Consider the following 22,182-nt stretch of genomic DNA (forward strand, 5'->3'; position numbering starts at 1 on the left):
TGAAATTAATTAAACTGGGGACATAACCTGAAGCTTTTAAGTAATTTTTCAGCACACTGTATATTAGACCAAATGTTTTCAGATGTTTTTTCCCCTACCAAGACATGCATGGTAAATGTGTAGCAATGTCCTATGTGCATATTCAAGTAGTACGCAGAGTAAGCACATGGGCTGTGGGGTCAGATCTGTTCCTACCAGCCTACAACACATTGTTTAGTTTCTCTGAGCTTCCATTCCATATCTTTAAAAGAGGGATGATATTTACTCCACTTGGTTGCTGGGAGGGTTCGATGAGAAATATGTCTGGTATACAGTAAGGACACTCTTAAGTGGCATCAGTGGTTGGTCTCACTCCTGACTTACTGGCTATATGGCCCTTCCAGAAGCTATTGAAATGTGAATGAGAATAACATTATTAGAGACATAATCCTGAATCTGTTTTAATATCTAAAAAAGCCATTGTATCTACAGAATGTCCATATTTGTGACAAATTACTTATAATACACTTTCCATTTGTCATGACACTCCATTTGAGCACTACTAGCTGAGACAGTGGTATTTTCTGTGAATATACAACACAGCACTGTGGACACCAAGGCAGTGGGACTCACAGGTGAGGATGCTGGGCCCGTAGCACTAGGGAGTACTGTTCGTGTCTTTGTTTTGTTTTGTTTTGAGGATGGAATCTCACTCTGTTGTCCAGACTGGGTGCGGTGGCTTCCTCTGCTCCCCTCCCCTATCCTTACCACCCTTTTCTCTCCTCCTCTGACCTCACCACCCTCTGCTCCCCTCCCCAGGCCTCGCCTGCATTTCCCAGCCTCTCCCTTCTCAGCAGCTGACCACATTTGGGACCACTGGAAGGGAGACTGGTGAATGATTCTGTTGATGTCTTGGCCATCTGACATCCCATTTGAAAACTGTGTCATCTGGCTTAGTTGTAAAAGATGTTCAACCAGAAGAGTGAAGAGAAAGAACCAGGCAGCACATTGCCAACCCTGGCCAGAGCGATGTCTGTATCAACGATAAAAGTCTATGCAAAGTTCCTCAGTAGGGGTGATATTAATGTTTTGGACAAAGCAATGAATTCTTTATGGAAGACGGAGTAGGGAGAGAGACATCCATGAGCTGTCTATCTTCAACTTTAGTGTCTGGGTCCAGAACATTGAGACGGTTGGCACGGATATAGACAACATACAATATGTAAGAAAGACCTTATGTATCTTCCAGTGACAGAATACGTAAACCAAAATGATATATAGCTGTAAAGTAATGTACTTAACATTCCATAATGTTTATGTCCATGCGAGCTTTGTTCTTGGAATACAGCACGCTTACTTTGATAATACAGCAGTGATAATAGCCAATGTGTATGGAGCACTTTCCGTGTGTTAGATGCTGTGCTTTATACGCTTTGTATGCGCCTTAATCCTCACAACTCTTTAAGCAGGTAATTACTGTCTCTTTTCTACATACGTGGAAGCCACGGCTTAAGAGAGTAAGCAGCTTTCGCAGGTGGTGGAGCTAGGATCTGAGCAGAGTCCATGCTGCTGACAGCAGGGCTACAGTTTGCAGCCGTGCTAGGAGTAAATGCCTAGGATTTACAAGTCCCAAACAAGATGCACCCCTTAACTGGGAAACAAGGTCACGATTCAGCCTCAAATTGAAATAAATAAGCATCAACGTTAAAGAAATATTAGCTGACTCTCAGAATAACCACTCTAAGAAATGACTTGCATTTTGCAGATGAGTCCAGGGTACTTCACAAACCTGATCAAGGAAATCTCTATCCTTAGGAAAATATGACTGGCAGCTGGCTGATAAGAAAACTTTGGAATGCAGTGCTGTGGCGGTGCTGAAATATCTTCATAGAAGGACCGTATAGATTAACCAGGATGAATCAGAGAGTGTGTTACTAGTACTGTCCAGTGTCCAGTTCACCTAACTTCCATAAATTAGTGTTCCCACTATGGGTTGTACACCTTAGGTGGATCCAGGTGCTTCAGGCGAACTGTAATAATACTGTGTTGACGCCGCGTGTTAAGATCTCTTAGGCTGGGCACAGTGGTGCACGCCTGTGATCTCAACACTTTGGAAGGCTGGGGTGGGAGGATTGCTTGAATTCAGGAGTTTGAGACCAGCCTGGGCAACATAGCAAGACTCCATCTCTACCTAAAATGCAAAAATTAGCACATGCCTGGAGTCCCAGCTACTTGGGGGCAGTGAGAGGGGACAACCGCCTGAGCCTGGGTGGTGGAGGCCACAGTGAGCCATGGTGCCACTGCACTCCATCCTGGGCAGCAGATTGAGACCCTGCCACAAAAAAAAACACCACTCTCTGACATCTAAGAACATTCTACTTTCTCTACCATTCCTTGATTTATTCTTTACTAATCTACTAAGTTTCTTCTCTCTGCCCTTTCTCTCTGTCTCTAAAATTCCAGCTTTGATTGACCTAATTATATTTATTTGTTCAGATAGAAACCCCATCCTCAACTGCATCTTTATATATGCAAAGCCAGCAATATCTTATATATGAAAGCCAACAATACACATTCTTCTCCTGGGAGGGAATTATAAAGGTTGACAGTTTAGGACATGTTGCCTTGTAGATTAAGAGTGGTTTGTTGTTTTTAAAGAGATGGAGTCTTGCTGTGTTGCCCAGCTTGGACTCGAACTCCTGGGCTCAAGTGATCTACCCATCTCAGCCTCCCAAGTAGCTGGGACTATAGGTGTGAGCCACCATGTCCAGCTAAGAGTGAAGTTTTATGTTATTTAATAATAAGCTGATACTCAAAGAAAGGAAGTATATTTCATTTTCTTTCAAGGTACCTAGAATATATATAGTCCCTAACTTTTACTGACATTCCCTAGCTCTTTTACCTGTGAGCCGTGAAATACTAGCCAGTCAGCAAAAGTGCCATCTCTAATAGCTGTTTTCTTCTTCTTTTAGCATTTGATAAGTGATTGTTTTCTTCTTTTAGATGAAAGAATTTCGAAGTAAAATGCAATCAATATTTCCAGCAATTCCTAAGAACTCCGAATCGGCTGTTGAGTGGGAAGAAACATTGAAATCCAAATGAGATGAGCATGAATGAATTTCAAAATGCTTGTTACAGAAAGGGGTGGCTCTGGAGACACCATGACAGCAAAGGGACTGATTTCTCCCCAGGAACATGGCAGTTCGCGGACTGAACCACGCGCTGGATAGCGTTCGGCCTCCTCATCACAGGAGAGTATGTGTGTGTGTGTGTGTTGGGGAGGGTAACGTTTTCTCAAAGTTAAGAAGACTATTTACAAATAGTAATTAAAGGGTAACTTCCTTAGGTAGAGGGGATCCCAGAGGAAATAATTCTGTTTGTAACAGTTGAACGAAGTTTCAGTTGAACCAAGTTTCATACCTAAAAAAAGTTTATAATAAAAGTCTGATAAAATTTATGAAACAGACTCCCTAATAGCGATAGTACTGCGATGTGTCTAATTAAAGGAGTTTCAAGAGCCTTTCTTGTCAGTATATAACAGAATTTGGAAGTCTTACTCCGATTAGCCAGACTACAAAGTGACAGTCACTTGGTAAGTCCTGTATAGTAGGAGGTGGGTGTGGCTCTCGTGTCCTGAGTGTCCTGAGTCTGTGATTTACAGCCAGCACACGCATGTGAGTTAGTTACCTGATGCCCTTGCTTGAAGGCCCTGCAAATTCTTAGACTTAAAAAGCCAGTAATGAGTTATGATCACTCCAAAAGGCACAGTTGGGCTAAAATGATGATATCAGAGGTAAAAAAAATATTTTTTGAGAAGTTGGTCTGGATCTCTGAACATTGACAATTTGTAATTTTGTCTCAGTTGTCAAAGTGAGAAAAAGCCCAATTGCCAGCTATCTTCAGTATTTTTAACCAGAAAGTCACCTGAGTACTGAGTCCCAATATTAAGTCTTTGGTGCCACCTCCCTAGTGAAGCTGTGAGGGTAAATTCTGTGAGCACACCTAGCTCGCTCCTGTCTTCCATGATCTCCTACAGAAAACAGAAGAGAATAATGCCTACATGCAATTATTTTTAGTGCAATTGCATTTTTAAATATTTTTAGAAAGAGAAATACTTTATGTCAGTTTGTCCAGAGAAGTAACCTCTAGCTAAGTATCGGTTGTGCAGTTTCTTACTGCTTGCCTAGGCAAGCAATCAGGTTTAATAAAGGACGTTTGAAATTTCTGTTATCATGAAACCTTTTATTCTAAGGGAGATTTTTAAATGAAATGTCAAGTACACAATGTAACACTTTTCTCTAGACCATGTTACCCTGTTAAAATTGCTGTATTGTTAATGAAGCAGGTGTCAGCATCTGGGATTCATGTGTAATCTGTTAAAAATCCAAGACCGAAAGGAAAGGATTGGGAAATTGGTTGGTGAATGCGGGGAGCAAAGACTCTTCACCGGCCTTTCATGTTAACCAAACCTCTGAGAAGAGATCTGTAGCCTTTGAATGAGAGGAAGGAAAGGCAGGAGCAAGAGGAACAGGTTTTGGTCCACACAGTTAGTCTGAATCTAGATTCCCCTGAAGAGAATGTGCACCACCGGATCCTTTGGTGCTTCCTGACTGTAGGTTTCCAAGCTCATGCATGAGATGGGCCTCCAACCTGGTTACAACGGCTGCACTGAATTACCCATCTGATGTGGGGGAGGAAAAGAATGGGCGCGACCTAACACCGGTACAGCTGCAATCTGGGTGTTACTTTCTGTAGATGGAGAATGCTCAGTGGTTTCTAAAGACCTCCACTGGGTAGGAAAAAGGAGACTCTCCCGCCTGTCTGGAGTGTTAAAGGAGAAATCATTGTTAACTGTGGTTCTGTTTCATGGATTCCTGCCTTGTAGCCTCCCTGAGGGTAGGGACCCAGCTCAGGGCCTTGTAAACTGGTGTCAGCACTGCTGGGGAGGCTGCTGCACATCGGGCTAACGGCAGCTAGGCCCTAGCAAGGGGCCAGGGGCCATGGTGGGGCGCTGCTTTCCCACAGGGCTGGCGCAGAGGACACCTAGACGTGTGCTGCTGAAGGAGTGTCCGGATACTTACTAGAGTGGCATGCCTCGTGTCTACAAAACCCTCATACATCACCTCTGCTGTCCTTGACCCATGGCAGGGGGACTCCCATAAGAATAACGATGAATCCCCTGCAGAGGGGAGGCTGGCAGAGTCCAGTTCCCTGGAAGAGGGACCAAGCCTCAGCTCCAATTGCATTTTAAAAACAAAAGTGAAGTCACACACAGATGAAAATTAAAAGAGAAAAGCAGTATGACTCAAGTGGTGTTCGCCACAGTCAGAACTTGAGTATCAGACGATTTTGTCATTTGTCTATTCCTTTTGTACCAGAGGCATATTGTTAAATTGGTTAATGGAAAGGAAAAATGTTTAACAGATAATGTTATTCTTTATGAGACGTACCATCTGTGTATTGAGCTCTGAATGTCCCTGGATATGGAAGAGAGGAAATGTGATGGAATTTCAAGTTTGCCTTCTTTGCTGTCTTTATCCTGGGTAGAGTATGACAAACATAATCACATTTATCTCCTGGAGCATAAAGAGTTTTAATCACCCTATTAACCAGAATGACATTTTTCACAGACTTAAAAAGGAATAGAACAGACATTATCTCCCTATAAGCAATCCATTTCATGGAGGCTGAACACTAGAAATGCTTTAAAGGATGGATAACGCGAGCAATTTCCATTTCCTGCCTAAGCCATCATTAAGGAGGCTTTCGGTAAGGCTGTTGCTTCCACTGGGTGAGTGTTAAGCTTTACACTTAGAGTCTCAGTACCCAAAAGAGCTATTGGAGAAAGCAGGCAGGAAGGATTGGCTTCTGAGACTTCGGGATTCATTCAAGGGAAAACATGTATCCTGGTAAGTTACTGCTGCCCTGTGAAAAGGAATCCATGGGCTGCTGTTATGTTCAGAGTCAAGAGAGTGTGGTTTCCGGACAACCTGAGAGTATAAAGTAGGGGACGGGAGCTGCCTCCCAAGACCGCGGGCAGCCCATCACTGGGAGGACTGTAATTAGGGCGTGGAAGCGGGCGGCTGCTGAGACGGCCGTGGGCCATCCCCACTACCACCCTCCCACCAGGGTATGGGCATAGGCTGGCGTCGAAAAGGACACTTGCTTGCTTAGTCAAAAGGCGGCACTGAATCATCTCGGCTGTCACACGTTTTGTTTAGTTTCCTGGATAGTGTGGGAGCAAACTTGAAATTAATGATTGCAACCTAACGGGAAAATAGAAGAAATTAAGGTGGGGGCGGGGGAGCCCGTGGGGACAAAAAGTAATTAAAATCCATTGAATTCAGCTATTTCACTTGGGGCAACGTTTCATCTCTCCTAGGTTTGGTTTATGGGGAACATTGTATATTTTCATCTCATTTTCATGTATCATCTTTAAGACAAATTGTTAAGTACAAATGAAAACCAGCCAAGTAATATACAAAGGCATTTCATCAAATAGTTAAATTTCCCATGAAAGTTAGTAAAATACATATTTTTAAAATACCGTGTTCAAGTGAAGTGTTTTTCCTTTCTGCCAAGAGTCATTAAATGAAACAGTAAGTATTTGGGTCTCTCTTGGTGTTATCAGGATTAATCGCCCAAGGCTGCGATTTTGTGAGCGTAGAAGAGGAAAGCAAGCATCTCTCGCAAGCAGTGACATGAATCTGTAATAATGAGTGAGGCCATTAGCAAATTTTGTCTGATGGCAGATAACTCAGTTTTGGAGAAAATTAGAATCACAGTTACCCGGAAGCACATATAGTTTCAACTTTCCTACCCAATTATTAGTGATTTAGGACCTTGATTTATATTTCCTACATAAGCCGGCTCGAGGCCTTCCTCCTTCATTACTGTTTGATGAGGCACGATTACTTAAAAAAAAGTAAAAAATCGGCAGGTGAGTGTATTAAATGTACTTAAAGACATAAGAGTAAAGGTCATTCTTAATGGATTCCTAAGAAGCTAAGTCAAGCAAACTGAGAAAGCTTGGCATGTTCATAACACCAATTACCTGCTTATCTGAAAACACAAAAAAATGCACCTTCATGCTGCTTCTGACACCCCAGGCTTAGAATGGCCTTCCAGGTTTGCAGCCTAATAGGTGACCCTCCTCAGGACACCTCCAGATGATGTCTACATTACCAGCCCTTGTGCATGCACGCCCTGCCTTCAGAGGACAAGTTGGCAAAACTGAGTTTCTAAAAGCTTGAATTTGGCGGTCTGTACAGTTGTGCCGAACTGCGGTTTGCCCCTTTGCTCTGCCCGGCTGGGTGATGGTAATGTGTTGATTTTATTGCTGCGGGCTTCTCCCACTGACCCTGTCGGAGGGGCCAACTCCCCCACCATGTTTCCCACTCTGGAGCAGAGCCTCCATGGCAGACCTCTCCATTCGGAGCCTTTGGGGAGTGTTACCAGGGGGTGGACATCCCTGCAGCCGCCGTCTCCCTGTCTTTCCATCTCCCATCAGGCCACGGCCACCACAGCTACTCTGATCCTTCGTGTGTAACGTCAGGAAAGAGGTTACCCAGCTAAGATCCAGTGAGTAAATCTCATGAAAACTCAAGACCTCTTGTCAGGAGAGAAGACGGACTGAGGAAACCTCTGCGCTCAGCTTGCTCGTGGGCCAGCTCTGGTTCTTTTCAAAGACTCATGACAAATGGTGTGGAATCAGCACCTGACCAAGTCTGTCAACTCCCTGTGTCACAGAGATGCTTGGATGTGGCACGAGATACAGTGAGTGACAGGGAGGCTTGGCTCTGCAATGGAGAATGTGTGCAGGAGGGCCGGGTTCAGGTTTATGTGGAGTAGGATGTAAAACCGCGCTTCTGCCTGCTAGGGTGTGGCTCTGCAGCAGACCAGCCGCATCCAGATTCTCCTGTCTTTCCAAGTGTCTCCCACAGACAGAGATCTTCCCTGGGAACTGTGAAAATGTAAGCGCTCTGAATTGGGGTGGAATCCATGTTCAATGAGCATGGTTAGCTTTCATTTCTCAAATATTCTAAATGTTACTGAAGGAACCGGGAGTGAAGGGCAGGGTTAGAAAATGCAGGATCAGAGGCCCTAGAGAAACATCCACAGCTCTGATCGGAAGAGGGCATTCACCTGGGGCTGTTTCTTTGGGTTCAGGACTAAGCCCATCATAGCCCTTAGCAGACTCAGGAAGGAAGAACAGAAAGGGAAGGAGGGAAGAGAGGGGAAGGAGGAGCTCCTCCCTGGGAACAGGACCCAGGCAGGTCCTGGGAGACTGGCATTTGCCTTCTCGTCTATGCTGACCACATTTGCCTTCACCACAAAACTCAAGAAAATGAAAATCACATCAAAATGAAAATGAAAAAGCAGTTTTGGCAGGGGGTGGGGTTGGGGGGTGTCCTGGGCTTTTACAGCCATAGGCTGCAAGGTCAGGGGTTTCTAACTCCCAGCCCCTTGGTAGTTTAAAGATGAAAGGCATCTGGTAAGATCCCGTTGCACTCGCCAGCTCTGACCTACTGAGCAGAAGAAGGAAATACACAGATCTGCAGGACGATCCATACAGACAGATAATACTCAGTGCCCTGCATCCAACCGAGGAGAAGGTGGCGGTCTGCTGCACAGGACAGGCCAGCATCCTGCTCGGGCACTGGAGGCACGAGGGGGGCCAGGAGTTGGGGGTGGCATTCTCCCTAAAAGCAAAGGACCGAAAAAAAAAAATCACTGCACTTCTCTCTTCATTTCAGAAACCTCATTGTCTTCCTATGTGTAGTATCAGTAACACCACCTGGAAGTCAGGCTCTTTCCGCGTCCCCCGCAGTGGAGAGTTTTATTTTGTAGCCAGAGAACCTAAGTCAAAGTTTTACAGAGAGTTCCTAGGATTCGGCAGGGTACACGTAAATATCTTGGGCCAGGGTCAGCTGGTCACATTCACTGAAGAAACTAGACAGACACCAGCCCACCATCCGCCTCCCAGTGAACCTAACATGCCCTAGAAAGTCCAATAATTCCACCTAATCTACCCAATTTGTGACTTTGATATAAGCTTCAGTATTATATCTTACTTCTTCACTAGTCGCTAAATCATTTTGAGTGGAGTGCCATCACACATTAATTACCTTGCCTGAAAAACCCCAGGGCAGCTGGTTTTCCTGGGCTGTGTCTGCCAGGAGGCAGCGGCTGTTATTAGAAAAGTTCGAGCTGCCAGGTTAATATCCCTTCCAGTATCAATGTTTGATGCCCTACTCCGTGCCTGGGCTTTAGGTACAAAAATTAAAAACAGCTCTCTCAAATACATGACAGGCTGAGAATCTTATGGGCCCTGGGCCAATCTGACTGGATGCAGTGACTTTGGTCTCTGTGGTTCCAAACTTCTAAATCACTGCTCATAGTAACTGCCCTGTGGCCAAAGAGCTATGCCACCTCGAGGCCTGAGGCTGAGAACCCCCTGCCATGCTGTTCAGTGGTGATATCCAGCGTTGGCCAGTGACGGGCAGGCCAAAGGGAGGCAGAAGCCTTCTCAAAGACAGTGGCATCCCCAGTAAGGACAAGGAGCTAAGTGACAGTACTCAGGAAGCATGTAGCTCTGAGTGCTGCCCCAGGAAACCTTCCTTTGTTTGTTTTGTTTTGTTTTGTTTTGTTTTGTTTTGTTTTGTTTTGCTTTTTAGACGGAGTCTTGCTCTGTTGCCCAGGCTGGAGCTCAGTGGTGTGATCTCGGCTCACTGCAACCTCTGCCTCCTGGGTTCAAGCAACTCTCCTGTCTCAGCCTCTGGAGTAGCTGGGGCTACAGGTGTATGCCACCATGCCCGGCTAATTTTTGTATTTTTAGTAGAGATGGGGTTTCACCATATTGGTCAGGCTGGTTTCGGACTCCTGACCTCGGGTTGTCTACCCATCTCAGCCTCCCAAAGTGTGGGGTTACGGGTGTGAACCACTGTGCCGGCTTCTCAGGAAACCTTTCTAAAGCCATTTGGTAGCTTCCTGTGCATGCTGCTAAATCCAAGTTCCCTCCAATCAGGGAGCAGCATTGCTGGGGTGCTGGCTTCCCCGACCTGAAGCTTCCCCCCACCCTTTCTCCTTATTTGATCCTTGGTTGCCAGAAAAGGTGATCACACCTCCCTCTGGGTCTCAGTCTTCAGACTCACCTAGATTTTCTCTATCTTCTTACCTGACAGTTCCTCCTCCTGCCGCACAGAATGCCTGGAAGAGCAAGAGGGGAATTTGATTTCATTCATCAGAAAAGGAGCGTTCATGGTCCACTTGCTACAAACTATGGCATCTCCCCAGCCTCTTAGCGGGAAGAATGGCCAAGCAGGGGCTCACAGCCCTTGGGTTTTTTATGACTTCTCATATTTACCTGGGTGCCCTGCACCCTCACTTCCAGAACTTTCTTCACATATCCTGCAGCGATCCCTTAGCTGGGTCCTATACCAGGACCAGCCCCAGCTCTCCGGAGAGGAGAGGATGAGGCAGACGAATAGCTTCCTAGCAGGTCAGTTGGCCCCAGCCTTTTCTCCTTCCTCTTTCAGAACAAAGATGTTGACCAGTGACTTGGCCATGTGTGTCCAATTCAATGTTTCACCTATTCTTCTGCTGTGCAGACAACCTGCCAGCTACATTTTGCCCTTCAGGTAAGTTGTTGATTTTTGCCCAGCAGGCAGCCCACTCTCCAGAGCCCCATGCTCTGGGCCCCAGGGAAGGCCTGTGAGTTCCAGCCAATGCCCTTTGCTCAGCTAGGAGCATCCTTCCTGTACCTGGAGTGGTCACCTCCCAAGCCTCATCTATTTCCTGTCCATTATTAACAGTCTATTCAGCACTGCGCTACGCCAGAAACATTGTCTCTGCAGCTAACACGTCTTTATGACATACCTACCATTATAAACATTTGGAACACTCTTGAAAATTGCGCAGCACCTGTGTAACGGGCAGTGCACCCTGAAAGGGTCCCCAGGGCCACTGGTGGGTTCACTCCAGCTCCTCTGCCACCTGGCCGCAGCCCTCAGGCCTCCTCCATCCTCCCAACCACAATGGTACATTCTAGGCATCTGCTTGACTGGATAAAGCAGTACCCAGAAATGAGAAAGCTGGTGAGGCATTGTTTTGGGGTGTGTCTGTGGGGGTGTCTCCAGAGGAGTCTGGCATGTGAGTCTGCGTGGAATAAGTGGGGAACATGAGCTCTCAGTGTGAGTCAACTGGAGGCCCATCCAGTCAACTGGGGGCCCAGATGGGCAAGTTGATGTCTCTCCCTCTTGGAGCTGGGATGCTCTTCCTCTCTCCTCCTTGGACATCAGAACTCCAGGCTCTCCAGCCTTTGCTCTGCAGGACTGACACCCGTGGCCCCTGGGTTCTCAGGGGTTCAGACTGGGACTGAGCCACACCACCAGCATCCCGGGGTCTGCAGCTTGCAGAGAGCCTGTGGCGGGACTTCCCCGCCTCCACAAATGTGTGAGCCAATTCTCCTAACGAATCCCTTCTCATCTGGCTATCTAGATAGGTGTAGATAGATACTATTGGTTCTGTTTCTCAAGAACCCTAATATACAACCTTAACTTCCAGCCAGGGCCCCTCCATCCACAGGCACACCCCTGACAACAAGGATGGCTTTGGACAAATGGCCCCATCAGGGTCTGGCTTCAGCTCTGAAACAAGCCCCTGATCCTGTGAACCACATTGTGGGGAGGGTTAAATGAAGGTTCACACAGCACCCCGCTCCGCAAAGCCCCCAGCCGGGATTGCTGGCCCACTGGATTTGGTGTTAGTTAGCAGGATAAAACCCCAAATGCACCCCCCACAACACACTATTTACACTATTTACACCATCAGGGAAGGTTCCTCCCAACGCTTGGGCCTGCAGACCTTGCCCACCCTGCACCTGACACACAGCAGGTGGGAGCTCCCTCGGACCTGGGCTTCAGAGGCCGCACCGGCTGGAGGCCCAGACACCATCAACAACGGTTCCCGCTCTACCCTAGTACACCTGAGCTCTCAGAGACCACGGGGCTCCTGAGGGAGACAGGAGAAGGCTTGGCGCCCGTGTTGGGGTGAATGGGACCGTAGGTTCACTCAGTGGGAAAGGCAGGGGCTTACGCACCCACAGTGTCCTGCCTGGATTCATGGCTCTCAAAGTTTAGCCTGAATCAGAATCAGCTGGGGAGCTGGTTAAGACACAGGTTCCCGGCCCCACCCTCAGACCTTCTGATTTTGTTCGTCTGGGATGGGGCTGCAGAGTCTACATTTCTCCCACGTTTCCTGAGGCTGCTGTTGCTGGAGAACCGCTGCCCTGTGCTGTGGTTCTGATGATGGCGCTTTCGACTTGATGTGTTGCAGGAATGCGTCTTTGCTAGTCACTCACTTGCTAGCACAGACCACGTCATGAGGCCTCTGTGGACAGCGGCAGCAATACTGGCCCCAATTCTCCCAAATCCAAAGTGACTGCATTCACTGGACTGAACGCATCGGTGGGTGTCACTCTCCACGGCCGCCTCCCACTCCTGTCACCTCTGGACTCTGGACTCTCCTGCAGCTGCGGGAGCTGTGCTTTCCCCCAGGCCGCCCTGCCCTTGTGAGCACCTGAGGGGTGGGCAGGAGCACAGGCATGGCAACATGAGACCCTGGACCCCTTCAGGAGCCATGCGGAAGGACGTGGGGAGCCCCTAGGAGGGCACCCAGGGTGCGGCCACAGGTTGTCATGATATAATTGGAGAGGCAGACAAGGTCACACTGAGCACTGCCCAAGATCTGGGTGTGGCTGATGACTCTGAAAAGGGAGAGGACAGTGCAGATGAGAGTCGGAGAGAATGACCTGGAAGAGGCCAGAGAGGAAGGAGCCTTGGGAGATGGGCTGAGATGGTATGAGGCAGAGAGGAGCAGGAGAAGCCAAAGGGAGCAGGAGAAGCTCAGAGGAATGGGAGAAGCCCAGAGGAACAGGAGAAGCTCAGAGGAGTGGGAGAAGCTCAGAGGAGCGGGTGAAGCCCAGAGGAGCGGGAGAAGCCCAGAGGAGCAGGAAAAGCCCAGAGGAGAGGGAGAAGCTCAGAGGAGCGGGAGAAGCTCAGAGGAGTGGGTGAAGCCAAGGGGAGCAAGAGAAGGTCAGAGGAGCAGGAGAAGCTGGCACAAAGAGCAAGAGTTGGTGGCACAATGAGCCTGAGACCAGGTAGCGACAGTAGTAGGACAGGCGGGATGGAGGAAGGGAGGCAGGTAGAAATGTAGGTTAAAAGCTGGGCACTGTGGCTCACGCCTATAATCCCAGAACTTTGGGAGGTCAAAGCAGACAAATCCCCTGCGGGCTGGAGTTTGAGGCCAGCCTGGCCAACATCAAAAAACCCTGTCTCTGCTAAAAGTACAGAAACATTAGCCAGGCGTGGTGGCATGTGCCTGTAGTCCCAGCTACTCAGGAGACTGAGGCAAGAGAATCACTTGAACCCGGGAGAGAGAAGCCTGGGTGACAGAGCGAAACTCTGTCAAAGATAAAGAAAGAAAAAGAAAGGTAGGTTAAGGCCAGGTCATAAAAGCATAAAAGGCCTTGACTGGAGGTTTGGGCCTTGCCTATAGCAACAAGAGTATAAAGTTAATAACGTTTTCTGAGCTTTCTTTTTCTTCTTTCTTTTCTTTCTTCCTCCTTTCTTCTCCCTCCCTCCCTCTCTCTTTCCCTCCCTCTCTCTCTCTCTCCCTGCCCTCCCACTCCGTTGTCCAGGCTGAAGTGCAGTGGTGTGATCATAGCTCATGGAAGCCTCAAATTCCTGGCCTCAAGCAATCTTTCCGCCTTGGCCTTCCAAAGCGCTAGGATTACAGACATGAGATATTGCAACCAGCCCAATCTGGTCTTTAAATGCCGAGCTCTAAACCCATAGGACCTGGACAAGTGCAGGTTAGAAGCCCATTTAGAAGAGAAAAATGGACCAGTCAGGGTGGCTCACACCTGCATTCCCAGCACTCTGGGAGGCTGAGGTGGGTGGATCACCTGAGGTTAGGAGTTCAAGACCAGCTTGGCCAACATGCTGAAACCTCATCTCTACAAAAAATACAAAAATTAGCCAGGCTTCGTGGCAGGCGCCTGTAGTCCCAGCTACTCGGCAGGCTGAGGCAGGAGAATCACTTGAACCTGGGAGGCGGAGGTTACAGTGAACCAAGATTGCACCACTGCACTCCAGCCTGGGCGGCAAGAGCAAGACTGTCTCAAAAAAAAAAAAAAAAAAAAAAAAAAAAAAAAAAAAGGTGGGGTGGGGGGAAACGTTAATCTGCTGTAGTTTACCTAGCCTACAGGAAGACTATGTGTTTTCAGGGTGGTGCTGCTTTTTCACAAACTCTCAAGTAGCATTATAAATGTAAATGGCAGAATTATGCAGTGAATGAGAAATAACTGATTATAGTAACAAGCTTGTGGACCACCCAGCCTGCGGTCCAAATTCCCAATTCCCCTGCACCCCACTGGCCGCCCCGGCCCTCCCCAGGTCCAGAGGCATGAACACTGCAGGCCACTGGAGAAGATGGACCTGCAAAAAGGCCAAGCCTCAGGGGTCTAGGCCCTGACTGAGGAGGAAATGACAGGTCCTAGCCTTGTGGATTCTCCACCCCAGGGCGGGGCAGCTGCGGGAGCAAGCGCTCCACAGGCGGGGCTGGGCCGGACCCCTTGTCTGGGGTCTGGTGCAGCCACTGTCACACTCTAAAGCCTCAAGCTGGCCACAGGCAGGACAGCTGGACCCTCTCTGTCACCTCACTCAAAGGCCCTGGTAGGAGTCACCAAATGAACACGATACTGGAGACACCCTGCTATCCCTTGGAGATTAATACACGGGTTACGATTTTATTTTCTTTATTGAGATTCTGGAGCACATGGCAGCCTTCACATTTCTGTCTTTGCTTTTGCCACCAGAAAGCTCGGAACTGAATCCAGTCCTGCATCATCATCGTCTTACCTTCTTGGCTCCCTCCTTCTTCAGCATGGGTTTTCAATTTTCGGTTCCCATTTTAGCAATCTTATTGTGCATGTGTCTTTTATTGGAAGCTGCCTCCAATCCTTTTTAGAAGCTGACAGGGTATAAACTGTAAATAAAAATAAACGCTGCTGAAATCTTCCCCTGGTAGCTTTCTTATTTCAGGAGGTATCTGAAATCCTGCCTGGGCATTTGTCAAATTCAACACAAAACATCTTGTGCACCAACTCAGTTTTCAGTTTCTACTTCTGTAAAAGATCCCGGGTTACTGTAACCCTGAGCTCTGAAACGAAAATTTTCAACGGCAAGTCGTTTGTAAACCCTTATCTCAAGTAGTGGCTGTTTGAGACATGCCGCTTTCATCCTAAACAAGCATTGTTAAAAATTTGGGGATTATGCTTAGCTAGCTGGGAGTAGCTGGAGTGGGAGGCCAGGAAATGTGGAGTCACTTGTGGAGGAGGAAGCAGTGGGGGAATGTATGTGCTCCTATGGAGATTCCATGTCATTCCTGTCTGCCACAAGTGGGACCAGAGGAAAGGGGGGCATCCCTGCTGGCTGGAATGCAGGAGAGAGAAACGAAGTCTCCTCTGCTGTGAGTTTTCTCTAGAGAGTTCAGTTCTACCTGAGCAGAGACCCCTGAGCTTCCCAGGTTAGGACAAAGGAAATTTCTTTTCTCTCTCTCTCTCTCTCTCTCTCTCTCTCTCTCTCTCTCTCTCTCTTTGAGATGGGATCTCGCTTTGTTGCCTAGGCTGGAGTGCAGTGGCATGATCTTGGCTTACTGCAACCTCTGCCTCCCAGGTTCAAGCGATCCTCCTGCCTCAGTCATCATGCCCAGCTAATTTTTGTATTTTTAGTAGAGATGGGGTTTCACCAGGTTGCCCAGGCTGGTCTTGAACTCCTGACTTCAGGTTATACACCTGCCTTGGCTTCCCAAAGTGCTGGGATTACTCAGGAGGGGGAGAACACACCATGAGAGAGAGGCCAGTGGATACCTTTGTTTCAGTCCTTAATTTTTTGAAATCTTATTCTATGAGTTTAGATACTTTGTCATTTAAGGCTATTGGTATGTATCGGTTGTAATAGAGAATGCTACATTGTTCAAAAGAAGCAGTCAACAGACAGACACCACACACACACACACACACACACACACACACCCCTCTCCCGCGCAGCCCCTGCACCCCTTTCTCAACTCTTTCACAGCCAGTCTGGTCCTGCTCCTGGGCTGTGAGACCCGGGGGTCTCTTCCCCACCCTGGTCCCCTCTGGACACTTAGGCCCTGCTCTTCCAACAGCGATCCTGCTTATTTACCGCGGCCGTGTCTCCTCAGAAGGTCCCATCCCCTAGTTCTGCCAGAGCATGGAGCCTCTGGCCAAGGGACATCCTCTCCAAGCTCCCCTCCTCAAAGGAGGCCCAGACTCTCCATGTCTTCTGAGTCACACAAGCAGATCACCTGCCACTTACAGAGGCACTTTGTCCTAACTGCAGGCCAGATTTTGAGAGCAGCCCTCTTGATGAGTCTATGAAATGAAACCTAAAAAGTGATGGCAGAAGTCATAGTTCCAGAAAGGCTGGCATGTGGCGTCATCCCACTGTGGACCGTGACATCCACGCCACTTACGTAGACAGATGCACCTTTTACGTGCCGCCATCATGGGGCACTGGTATTTTAAACCTTTATCATCTACTTTCTACATTTTCTCTCAGTGAACTTGGCTCACTCTTCTAACTAAAGAAAGTGAAGGAGGGGTATTTGTGGGATGGTTGTTTTTTGAGAATAAAATAATCGTTGCCTACAATACACGGGTTGATCTCAAACCCCAAGCCGTCCGCAGGTCTGTCCCTCCCTGGGGAGTACAAGTGCTCAGAATCCTCCACTCCAGTGAGGTGAGGTCATGGCAGCTTTCAGGGTTCTCTCTGCCTTGGGAGTGGTGCCTTGTGGACTTTGCACGCCTACCTGGAACACCCGGAACTGTGTCCCCACAAACGGTATGTTAAAGTCCAAACTCCTGGTGTTGAGGCTTTCAGTGTTGAAGACTTCTTTGAAAATTGGGCCTTTCCATATATATTTTGTGAGGCGGGTGGCTGGGGTATGGAGTTTCGTTCTTGTCACCCAGGATGGAGTACAGTGGTGTGATCTCAGCTCACTGCCACCTCCGCCTCCTGGGTTCAAGCAATTTTCCTGTCTCAGCCTCCTGAGTAGCTGGGATTATTACAGGCACCGGCCACCAAGCCTCGCTAATTTTTTGTATTTTTCGTAGAGACAAGGTTTCATCATGTTGACCAGGCTGGTCTCGAACTCCTGACCTCAGGTGATCCACCTGCTTCGGCCTCCCAAAGTGCTGTTGGGATTACAGGCGTGAGCCACTGCACCCGGCATATGTGTGTGTGTGTGTGTGTGTGTGTGTGTGTGTGTGTGTTTTCTTTCTTTTTGAGACCGAGTCTCAGTCTGTCACCGAGGCTGGAGTGCAATGGCACGGTCTCAGCTCACTGAAATCTCTGCCTCCCGGGTTCAAGCGATTCTGTGCCTCAGCCTCCTGAGTAGCTGGGATTACAGGCGCGCGCCATGACCCCCTGTAATTTTTGTATTTTTAGTAGAGATGGGGTTTCACCATGTTGGCCAGGCTGGTCTGGAACTCCTGACCTCAGGTGATCCACCCGCCTCGGCCTCTCAAAGTGTTGGGATTGCAGGCGTGAGCCACCGCGCCCGACCAAAATGAAGCCGTATTTGATGAGAGTGGGCTCTACTCCAAGACCACCGTTGTCCTTGTAAGAGGAGGAGAGACAGACACAGGGACACAGGGCCGTGTGGCCACAGAGGCAGACACTGGAGTGACGGGAGACAAGCCCTGAACACCGAGGACCCTGCAGCCCCAGAGGCCAAGAGAAAGGCCCGGAACAGATTCTCCCCAAGCCTCCGGGGACCTGGACTCCGGGCTTCCCGCCTCCAGGACCGCGTCTGCCGCTGGAAGCCTCGGAGTCTTGGCGGAGCAGACGAGCCCCAGGCCTCCAGACCCGCCCCCGCCGCGCCACGCCCCGCCACGCCCCCGCCACGCCCCCTCCGCGCCCCGCCGCGCCCCGCCCCCGAGCCGCCTGTCGGAAGCCGCCTGTCCGCAGCCGCGTCGCACCGGGCTCGGGACGGCCCTGCCCGTTCACCCGCTGTCCCTCCCATCCTCCCGGCTCCTCAGCCCTCCCCGTGCGCTCGGCGCCCCGCTTGGCTCACGCTGACAGATGTCCCCCGCCCGCTCCCCGGACGCCCCTGAGGCCCAGGCCCTCCAGGCCGCGCCTCCGCCGCCGCCGCCGCTTCCCCGCGCTGGGCGCTCCCGGGCCGCCGCTCGGCCGCGGTGCTCGGTTGGCCCAGCAGAGGGCGGCCGAGGCGCGGGCCGGGGCGGGGCGGGCGGAGCGGGGCGCGGGCGACCTGACAGCCAGGCCCGGCGGCGCGTCCCCACCGCGGCCTCACCCCGCCCGGGACCCCGACTGCGGGGATACCCCCTCGCCGGAGGCCGTGGCTGCCTTTTGCTCTTTCGTTTTCTGTCTGGTCCCCTGGAACCGGGGCCACGGGAGGCTCCCGGAAACGCCCAGGCGACATCTCCCCGACTGTCCTCAGAGGCCGCGCCCACCCGCCATCTCCCCGCACGCCCCCGGCGCAGAGGCCGAGCCTCCTCCCGGCTGCAGCCTCGGTCCCCGGGCGTGGCCGCCACTCCCCTCCTGGGGTCGCCCCTGCCGCCCAGGCCTCGCGCCCGCAGCCGCCCCTCCCGGAGTCCCTCACTTACTCACGTGTGTCCCGCTCCCGACCCCGAACCGCTCAGCCCTCCCCGCCCGCCCGCCCGCTGCACCGTGGCTGCCAAAGCCCAAACCACGTGTCGGCTTTTCCTAGAGCCTCTGAGATCTAGAGCCTCTGAGGTGTTTGGGTTTTAAGGTGCCATTTCCTGCCTACTTTCTTTACTTTCTCCAGTGACTTTTTTTTTCTTGCTATAAGTAACTACATGTTCAAGGTCAAAAAATGAGAAAACATAGAAAAAAAAAAGGCACCTGAAATCCTAGCTTCCACCAATAACTATAGGAAACTTTTGCTGTCTGCTGCCACATTTTCCCCTCCGCGTGTGAGTGTGTAAGGTGATACATGTTATTTTTCCAAAATAGGGATCACTCCCATCCACCCCTGCAACCTGCTTTTCCACGGACCAAGGCAGTGAGAACGTCTCCGTGACCCAGTGAAGAGGCACCCAGCAGTGGTGGGAGCTGGCTGGAAGGATGAGTGTGCGCGGAGCAGAGCTGGCAAACCCAGCCCACCGAGGCCTGGCCTCCTGGGGGCCCATAAACCCTGTCACCCACCTCATCTTGGTTGGTGAGGTCTCATCCCTGGCTGCAGCTCCCAGGCTTTGGGGTGTCGTTTTGAAGAGTACCTCGGCCGGGAGCGGTGACTCATGTGTGTAATCCCAGCGTGGGATTACACTTTGGGAGGCCGAGGCAGGTGGATCACAAGGTCAGGAGTTCAACACCAGCCATGGCCAACGTGGTGAAACCCCCGTCTCTATTGAAAATACAAAAATGATCTGGGCGTGGTGGCGGGCACCTATAATCCCAGCTACTTGGGAGGCTGAGGCGGGAGAATCGTTTGAACCCAGGAGGCAGTGGTTGCTGAGCTGAGATCATACCATTGCACTCCAGCCTGGGCAGAGAATCTGTCTCAAAAAAAAAAAAAAAGAGTACCTCTAAGAAGAAAATCCCATCCTTTCCTCCAGTCCCCGCAGAGGCCATTTGCAGTTGAAACAACTCTGCCCTTTGTAGAATGGCTCTTTTCTTGTGTCGATTTAAATACAAGGAACACAAAACAAATCAATATTGACCCCAAGGAGCCCCATTTCTCCCTCCGCCTCCGGACAACTAGGGTGCCTCCAGATCGGCAGTTCTCAATGAGAGGCTAGGGGTAGGGGCTCTGGGGGTGCAGTTTTGCCTCTCTTTCCCCAGGGGACCCTGGTACTGCCTAGAGCCATTTCCCCACTAAGAGGGTGCTACTGGCCTTGTGGGTAGAGGCCAGCGTGCTGCTACGCATTCTGCGACGCACATCACGGGCCCCCACGGAAGAATTCGCTGCTACACATGCCGGTAGTGCCCGACTGAGAAATCTTGTCCAGTTGCTTCTCGTCACTCTTCCTGGGGCCCAAGAGCCCCGAGGCCTGGGTCTGCCTACAGCACTGTTCAAGGGACCGTGCCCTGGCTGGGCACTCCTAGGCCATGTCCATTCACCCAGGACCTGAAATGGCTGGTGACCAAGAAGGTCAAGAGGTTGCAACTGGAGGCTGTGGAAATGAGAGGCGGAGAAGAATTCAGTAGCTGGGGTGCTGTTTCGTTTTGTTTCATTGTGCATGGATTCAGGTTGTTTCCTAAGGCACTGGGGGAGAGATGTGCCTCACGCGTGAGTCTTTTCCTTCAAGATGATTCAAGATGTCCCAGCATTTCAACCCTCTGCAAACCCCACATTGCTAGAGCTCAAAGGACCCTTAGACATTTCCGCCCCAACTGGCTGGTTTTCCAGATGGGAGTCTGACTGAGGTTTGCACACAGCTTCAGTGCCTCAGTTGCTTCCTCAGTAAAATCACAAAAATAATGACATCTCCTTTTTGCCGGTCCCTCCACCCCCCACCCGATGCCTTGGGCACTTTCACACATGTTATCTGTGATGCATCAACCCTGGGAAGGAAGTTGCCCCTCCCATTTCCCAGGTGACAGTGCTGGGCAGTGCTGGGCACTCAGACTGCAGGGAACTGACTTGTGACCACAGAGCAAGCAGGTAGAGGAGCGGGGCGCTAGCCCTGGAGTTCTCTTGCTCTAAGACCAGACCTGGCTATGGGCTCTCAAGCTTGGCTACCCATCGGAATCCTCTGGGGAGTTTAAAAAACCCTGATGCCTGTCACACCCCGTACCACTGTCATGGATGTGATGGAGGCCAGGGAAGCGTCAGTTCCAGGAAATGGTGAGATCTTTGAATAGCTTCTTGGTACCAAGCCCATATTTTTTGAATTGAGAACTATTAGGATTAGCTCCAAATGAGTTTTCTCTCCATCTGAATATTGAGACCTGTGTTTTCTGGCTGCTGTTTCCTCCCTGGTGTTTGCAGAGTTGAAAAATCAGCTCGAAATATACATAGGGGCCACACAAGGCAGGAGGAGTGAGCCCAAACATCCCTCTCTGTGCGGGAGGTCAGGACCAGCCACTTCCCCAGGCTGACGAGCGTAAGGCACCACATCTCCCAGGGATATTTGCATTTTAAGCAGAAAGTCTGGAACATGGAAAGGTCTTCAGATGAAGAGCATATCAGAAGGCAGATTTCAGGCACCAAGAGGCCGAGGGAGGTCACTGGGTCTGCATGGGACTGCTGCCTCACCCACCCACCCCTGTGCCATCTCTCCAGAGCCCCTTTGCCAGTCTGTCTACTCATCCCTCTTTAAAACTGCCTCAAATCTGAGACAAAGCACACATCCACCTGTGAGCGGCTGTGCTTCTCTTGAGTTGGATGTACCATCTGCATTTTAGTTTCCTGTTGGTAAGAAGAGTGCTTTGAGCCTTGCAGAGCAATTGGGCAGCTGGCAGGCTCTGACTGTTGGTATTTTGTATCATCATGGAGGGGCTCAGTGAGTGCTAGTGGGTGACAAGGGCCAGGCTTTCTCCCACCACTCTGCTGTCCCCCTCAGCTGCTGGCCTCTTTCCTGGGGCCTTGGTCTTGTCTGAAAACAGGGGCAGGCCATGCCAATATTTTGCAATGCTGCTGAGCAGATCACCAGGGACACTGTGTTCACGCCCCTCACGGCCCCTCCTTCCTTCAGCAGGGATCCTCCCTGCCCACCGCTGGGCCCGGACCTCACTGCCTGCTGCTTCTCAGCTCCTCCACGGCTCTACCTCCATATTCCAGCCACTTCTGAATGGTTCCATCTCTGTCCTAGCATCAGAAAGATTTCTTTGACCTCAAAACTTCCTATTTTCCATATGTCTCCAAAATTTACATCTCTGGGTCAGTCATATTGCAGCATTACTTTTCTCAGCTGGTTAAATGATTTTAGCCTGTCCTTAGCTCTCATTTTATTTTTCATTCCTCCACATTCTCCAAGCTCTACTTTGACAGAAACTTTTACACAAAAAAAGATTTGGTTCATTCTGCAAGTGTTTGTGTGTGTGTGTGTGTGTGTGTGTGTGTGTGTGTGTGTGTATGTGTGTGTGTGTGTGAGAATGTGTGTGCTTCACCTACTGTACTGATTCTCAAGTG

The 22,182-nt window shown here is 50.0% G+C and overlaps 1 protein-coding gene, 1 long non-coding RNA gene and 1 pseudogene across 3 annotated transcripts in view; 2 read left to right on the forward strand and 1 right to left on the reverse strand.

Annotated features, from left to right (window-relative positions):
- The window catches only part of TMEM242 (transmembrane protein 242), a 29,440-nt gene extending 25,999 nt beyond the window's left edge, over window positions 1–3,441 (forward strand). Inside the window, exon 4 of the mRNA XM_003933760.4 lies at window positions 2,983–3,441. Coding sequence (XP_003933809.1) covers window positions 2,983–3,081 — 99 coding nt within the window. The 3' untranslated portion in view covers window positions 3,082–3,441. The remainder of the gene's footprint in view (window positions 1–2,982) is intronic.
- Window positions 3,442–4,259: 818 nt separating this feature from the next.
- LOC104652310 (uncharacterized) lies at window positions 4,260–18,727 on the reverse strand. Of its 2 annotated transcripts, none has more exons than XR_005578873.2 (4): window positions 18,692–18,727; window positions 14,901–15,027; window positions 10,157–10,188; window positions 4,260–8,681 (listed from the first exon to the last, which is right to left on the reverse strand). It is a non-coding gene; the product is annotated as an uncharacterized LOC104652310 (long non-coding RNA). The 2 variants fall into 2 exon arrangements; XR_012517147.1 differs by having other exon boundaries at window positions 10,134–10,188.
- LOC120363517 (small nucleolar RNA U13) lies at window positions 4,571–4,666 on the forward strand (annotated as a pseudogene).
- Window positions 18,728–22,182: the final 3,455 nt, after the last annotated feature.

This window comes from Saimiri boliviensis, chromosome 4 (genome assembly GCF_048565385.1).
Source record: "Saimiri boliviensis isolate mSaiBol1 chromosome 4, mSaiBol1.pri, whole genome shotgun sequence".
In the NCBI taxonomy this organism is placed as follows: Eukaryota; Metazoa; Chordata; class Mammalia; order Primates; family Cebidae; genus Saimiri; species Saimiri boliviensis.